The sequence below is a fragment of the Elephantulus edwardii genome, unplaced genomic scaffold (assembly GCF_000299155.1).
Source record: "Elephantulus edwardii isolate Elephantulus edwardi_28Jun2011 unplaced genomic scaffold, EleEdw1.0 scaffold00128, whole genome shotgun sequence".
NCBI classification, from domain to species: domain Eukaryota; kingdom Metazoa; phylum Chordata; class Mammalia; order Macroscelidea; family Macroscelididae; genus Elephantulus; species Elephantulus edwardii.
The window spans coordinates 3,343,420-3,350,359 of NW_006399878.1; the positions used below are offsets into that span (position 1 = coordinate 3,343,420).

General features: G+C 38.3%; 1 protein-coding gene across 1 annotated transcript in view; it reads right to left on the bottom strand.

The window, feature by feature from the left end:
- Nucleotides 1–6,940, bottom strand: part of MICU3 (mitochondrial calcium uptake family, member 3) — a 156,395-nt gene that overhangs the window by 59,438 nt on the left and 90,017 nt on the right. Inside the window, exon 4 of the mRNA XM_006893555.1 lies at nucleotides 1,528–1,606. Coding sequence (XP_006893617.1) covers nucleotides 1,528–1,606 — 79 coding nt within the window. The remainder of the gene's footprint in view (nucleotides 1–1,527; nucleotides 1,607–6,940) is intronic.

Genomic DNA, 6,940 nt, shown 5'->3' on the forward strand with positions numbered 1-6,940 from the left:
TCCTTTTGATACAATGACTCAGTATATTCCTTCCATCTTCTTTTAATACTTCCTGGATCATTTAATATTCTGCCTAAAGCATCCTTGATTATAGCAACTTTAGGTTTGAATTTGTTCTTCAGTTTCTTGAGCTCAAGAAATGCTGAACGAGTTAGGCCCTTTTGATTTTCCGACTCTAGCTCCTCGCACATTTCATTGTAATATTTTGCTTTGTCATTACGTGCTGCCTTTTGGAATCTTCTTTTCAGCTCTTTAGTATCTTGAATTCTTCCTTGTGATTTGGCTTCTCTACGCTCCAGTGCAATCTTCAGAGTTTCTTCTGACATCTTTAATTATAAGGAAATGTAAGTATATTTTACTTCCTTTCATTTTTCAAGTAATTAATGATAGTCTTAAATCAATAAGGAAATCTTTTCGGACATGTATAATTTATAATTACTTTCTTCCTAGTATTTAGCTTTTAGAAGTATCATGGGTTAAAACTGCTGAAGCAAAAAAAAAAAAGCTATATAATTTGATTACTATTTTTATACATTTGGACATCTCATATTTTGAAAAATGTTTTCTTTAGGTAAATATAACATATATGTTCCCATATGGCTAAAAATATTTAATTGTAACAGTTCTTTTTATTGTTAAATAATTTGGGATATTTGTTATACTATGTAAAAGCCCAGAATGCAAGTCTGGTTTCTATGAAATTTCATTTAGGGTCTTTGGAAACTCATGAGGCCTTAGAGCGTTGAGTCTTGGGCTTTTGTCTCTCTGTGCAGGCTTGGAGCTGAGTATGGAGTTATTTTAATCTGTGGCCCTCAGGCCTGGTTTTAATTGTTTTTGGTCAAACACTCTTTCAAGTGGTATAGTACTGGTATGTTCATTTGCTGTGCAGAGGTAACTCGTGGTTGCTGTGATGCTGAACACTGTGACACTGATGTGTCAAATGCAATAATGGTTATCCATGGTGGACAGTGTTTGGTGGAGCTCCACAATGAAAACAAGCTTGGACACAGAAGTGGCATCCATTTCCAAAATAGCTTGCCTCTGGAAACTCTAAACTTGAAGAAATGATGAAAGTTAGACAAGTGTTCAGGTCTTTTGTTCATAGGCTTGCTCTGAGTCATCTACAACTTGATGGCACTTAACAACAACGTAAAAGAAACGAATATTTTTGCATTTTCCTTTTTATCTTTTGCTTTGCTTATACTACAACTATTACTGAGTCAATTTTTACCCATAGTTACTATCCATTGGATTTCTGAAATGAATAGAGAATGCGTATCTTCCTTCAAGGAGTAGCTGGTGAATTAGACCAGCCAAGCTACTGGTGAGTAACACAACATACTACTTATCATAACATAAAAGAGTTTCTTAGTATTTATATAAAATTGAAAGCCTTTGTAAGTATGATAAAAATACATACATAAATAGTATTAATATTTGTTAGTAATAATGTCACAGTTAGTAATAATGAGACTGTTAATAATAATGTCATTATTAAAAAAGACACATGTATAAAAATTAGCTTACCTCTTTCTTTAAGATTTCTAAATAATTTTGATGATCCTTTCCAAACTGGTGGTGTTTCTGAAAGCATTTGATTTAATTCCTATAAGATAGCATGAATACTGATCAATAGGTAAATCATACATTTAAAAATAGATAAAAAAAGATATTTAAAAACAACTATGAGATATCATCTCACCCAAGTAAGAATAGCAAAATTTAACAGAACAGCAAGCAACAAATGCTGGCGAGGTTGTGGAGAAACTGAAACCCTTATTCACTGTTGGTGGGAGTATAAAACGGTGCAACCACTGTGGAAGGAGGTATGGCACTTTCTCAAAAAGTTGCAAATAGAGATACCATTTGACCCAGCAATTCCACTACTGGGAATATACCCCAAAGAGACCATAACTGCCATCCAAGGAGATATATGCACACCCATGTTTATCGCAGCTGTGTTCACAATAGCAAAGAGTTGGAAACAACCTAAGTGCCCATCAACAAATGAATGGATAGAGAAGCTGTGGTATATAATGGAATACTATGCTGCACTGAAAAACAAGGAACTCATGCAATAATACTCAAAATGGGTGAGCCTGTAGGACATTATGCTAAGTGAAGTATCTCAGTCACAAAAGGACAAATACTGCATGGTGCCACTGTTGTAAAACAGGACTGACATCGGGGTTGGGAGAAGACTGAGAAAGATGAGTTCAATAGGGTATACTACATTGAAACAGATGAGGGAGAAAACTGTTTAAAAGGGATACGTGATTAGGTATTTTTGTCACGACGGGAGTCCAGAGCAAAGGCTGCAGAGTGGAGTGGACCTGGGGGGAGGGATTGTAAAACAATGAAAGAATTTTTCTTTTACTTTTCCAAGATGGGGGAGTGTTGGGGGGGGGGAAGAAAAGTGAAACAATGAATGAATGAATGTAAACCCAAAGTCTCTGTAAATTTTCACTGAAACTAATAATAAATTTAAAAAAAAAGATAATTTAAATGCGTATGCAAAAAATTCTTCAGAGGTGCCTTGGAAGAATGGCCAAGATGACCTATTTCTTAGAGGTCACAACCTTAACTCTCTCTACCCTGCAATACAAAGGGTTGCCATAAATTGCATGCAACTAACTTAACACCAACTTTTTATTTTTATTATGCTAAAGAAGGAATGTTTTTGTTGGTCCCAACACACTAGACATTCATGCTCAATCAGAGGCACCTTGAAAGAAAAGTCTAGCCATCTCCTTCCGATAAATCAGTCACAGATAACTGTATTAAGCACAGTTCTCCATGTCTCCATGGTGGCACATGTAGAATCACTATGAATTGTAACTGACTCAACAGAAAATGGCTGGCTGGTACAATTAACACACTCAGCTGTCAATCAAAAGGATGGAGGCTTGAGTCCTGGCCAAGGCATTATGAAAGAAAGGCCTGACAATTTACTTCCCCCAAAAATCAGCCACTGGAGATCCTTTGGAGCACAGACCTACTCTGACACACATAACTTGTCATGAGTCAGAATCAACTTGAGGGCAACTGTTTGTGCATGTGTGTGTTTTATCTAATTGTAGTACTAGAGTAGATGACAATGGATTATAAAATGAAAGAATAAGGAATATTTTAAAAATTACCCTAAGAAAGATGACAATGGATGTACTGGAAGATGAGGTACTACGATATTGTCTTAAAGATTAAGAGTGTGAGTGTACCCAAAAAAGTGTGTGTGTGTGAAACCCAAAAAACCAACCCCACAAAACAGACTTCAGCTGCTCTCAGTCAACTATATTTTTCTCCATTTTTTTTTGGTTGTGTATTTCTGGCTGTATTTGTCAGCCTTTAAAAAAAAAATTACTTTTTCTTAATTTCAATGAACATTTACAGAGATTTTGGATTTACATTCATTCATTGTTGCACTTTTCTCACCGTTCACCCCCCCACCCCAGTTTGCTGTTCTTCTTGAAAAGCAAAAGAAAAACTCCTTCATTGGTATACAATCCCCCCACACTCCCCGACTCCCACCCTGAGTATACGCCACTCTGCAACCCTCATTCAGAACTCTTATGATAATCATAATGCCCTAAAATATATTACTTTTAAACTGTTCTCTCCCTAATTGGCTTCAATGCAGTATACATAATTTATTCAGTTTTTCTCCCATCCCGATGTCAGCCTCATTCTACAACAGTGGCACCATACAGTACTTTTCTCCATTGTTTTTATCAAAGCTAACAAGCAAGCTCTGGTGGCCTTGTGCAAGAAGTTGCACTGCAATCTCAAAGGCACATGGTTCGAGGCTACCGGCTGCTCCATCAGAGGAGGAGCAGTAATTAACCGTCTCTAAAAACTCACTGGGGGGTCAGGTATGGGTCTGTTACAACACTATGGTGCACAACAACAACATCAGAACTGCAGGGAAATTCCTTTGGAGAATTTAAATACTGAATCCCTGCTCAGATATTAAATCAAGTGTTGTGAACAATTCACTACAAATAACAAGTTAAAATTGCAATTAGGTTAGTTGTGAAGAAAATGAATGAAAAGAATCTGATAATCTGCAGTAATACAAAATTTTAAAAATTAGACCATCAGGTGACATATTAACAAAAAACAATACTTATCTTTGTAGATCTGATTCGCGCTGCCTAAGATGTGGTTACCCAACAACCAGGGCATCACCTGAGGTCTTTAAAAAAAATTGCAGACTCTTGGGCCCAATCTCAAACTGATCACTTGTAGTCTGTAGCTTCAGAGCTACAGGATGATAGCAGAGCACCTGTGCTGTCTTCGTATGTGCCTACCCAATCATTCCAATGGTAGGTGCCCACAGGGAGATATTAGGCTCCATCCCTCAGGACTTCTCAATCTGACCAGGGTTCCTACAGGGGTAGCAGACAGTGCTCAGAAGCAGCAATTAAAAACAAAAATTTGAGGCTCGAGGCCCAATGAAAGGCCAGAACAACTAATGGGGAGTTACCTTGACACAAATTTATCAAATATGTACTAAAAAAGATGTACTGTTTATAAAATTATTAATTTTCACCTAGATTTTACTTGCATGTGTTATTAATGGTATTGTTCGGTAATTTCTACAGGCTGTGAGAGCATCTTTTTTTGGGGAACAGGAAAAAATATGGATCTCTTACGATCGGCTGGCCTGAAAGCCAAATCTCCTGTCATAGCTTGGTGAGCATGTCTAAGGCTGCATCTTATTGCTGAAACATGCCAACTGGTATCCCATCTATTACTGTGGCCTTATTTTTTGCGAATGCTGCCTTCCTCTTTCATCAGCGTTGGTTCTTGATCATATCCTACTTCCTGAAATGGTTTAATTGCTTGCTATCCATCTGAAAGTTGGATAATTAGTAAGGATGACAGAACTTCTCAATCCAATACATTTGAGTGTGGTGTTAGAGAAGCGTGCTCACTATCCCATGGACTTCCAAAAGAACAAACAAGTATGTTTTCGAAAAGGTGCTGACCAGGTGCTCCTTGGGGGTAGGGATAGTGACACTTTATCTCACATACTTTAGGAATGCTGTTAGAAGGAACAAGTCCTTGGGAATGAACATCATGCTTTGAAAGGTGGAGAGTCAGCATGTAAAAGGAAGATCCTCCAAGAGACGGATTGACACTGTGACTCTAAGAGTGGGCTTGAGTATGTCAGAGATAGTCAGGATGCCACAGGATAGGGCAGCGTTCAGATCCATTGTATACGGAGTTGTTATGAGTTGTACTCAGCTTGGTGGCACTTAACAACAACTTTAAATATAAAGTGGTGTTCACACAGCATTCAAATAATAAAATGTACTATGTCATAGAATTTATTGTGGATGTTATATGACCCATAACTGTAATGTATATATAATTTTCTTCAATTATTGTGAGATAAAACCTAAAATTAAGGCCCAGTATTATTTATTTGCACCTTAACATCTGAAGAAAACCAGAAGACCTCAAATGCCGTAAATATTTTCTCCTTCGTTCTGCTCCAGGGGATAAGAACCCATAAGCAAACTTTTTTCCTTATTTTAAGGACCAAGCAGAGTGACCACTACTCTGAATTTGTGTGAGCTGCCATGAAGCTGACCCATGGTGACCTTATTGATACCAGAGTTAAATGTTACCCCATCCTACATATGCCTCATAACCACTGGCATGACTGAGACACTGTGCTGATCCATCTCACCAAGGATCTCACTTGCTCTCACTGTCCCTCCAGCTCATCCAACGTGTTTTCCTTCATTGACTGATACCTCCCATTAGTAGTTCTGAATCAACAGAGTTATTTAGTGTTCTGTTATGGTCCATGAAGTGGTTCATTAGCTAAATTTCAAAAGTAGATCACCAGGTCTTTCTTCCTTAAGTTTGAAAGCTCCAATAAATCTTTTTCACCATGAGTGCTGGCATTTGAAATACCAGTGACGCAGCATCCAGCATCACCAGCACATGCCACCACTGTCTGACAAACTGAGTAGTAGACTTCAACTGCATAATAGACACTGGAATTATTCAAACAGATCAATCATACACTCCTACAAAAATCATGGGTGCTGAATATCAAGTGGTGTCCTCCTCCCTTGCACTGTATGTGATAAACAAACTGCCATATCTCATCTGTTTGGTGTGTGTCACCTGTAAGGCCATTCCCAATTAGGGTGAAGAACGGGCAATTAAAACAATGACTACAAAAATTTCCTTTCTAAACAATGGAGTTTCCACCAATCCTGACGCCACACTTCTCATAGAGCTCTGTCTCTTGGATAATCTGCTCTGCATACAGGTTGAAAAGGTATGGAGATAGGACATATCCCTGGTGTACACCCTTTCCAACTTTGAACCATGCAGTGTTTCTATGCTCTGTTCTGACGACTGCCTCTTGGTCCAAGTATAGGTTTCGTTAGCACAATCAAGTGTTCTGGGATTCCCATTCTTCTCAGAGTCAGCCACAGTTTGTTATGATCCACAGAGTTAAACGCCTTTGCATAATCAGTGTAACACAGAAAGATATTCTTCTGGTATTCCCTGTACATGACACAACCCTACTTGATGAAACTGAGGAGGACCTGAAGCGTTTGCTGCAGAGGGTCAAGGATTGCAGCCTTCAATATGGATTGAGACTCAATATCAAGAAGACAAAGATTCTTACCACTGGATGGTGAAGAGATTGAGATTGTTCACAGCTTTAGTCTACTTCGTTCCACAGTCAACACTCTTGGAAACAGCAGCCAAAAAATTAAAAGACATATTGTGATGGGAAAATCTGCTGTTAGGGACCGCTCGAAAGTACTGAAGAGCAATGGTGTAACTCTGGAGACTAAGGTGTGTGTGATCTAGGCCATGGTCTTTGCAATCACTTGTTATGCATCAGAGAGTTGGACAATGACTAGGGAGGATAGAAGGAGAATTGATGCCTTTGAGCTGTGGTGCTGGA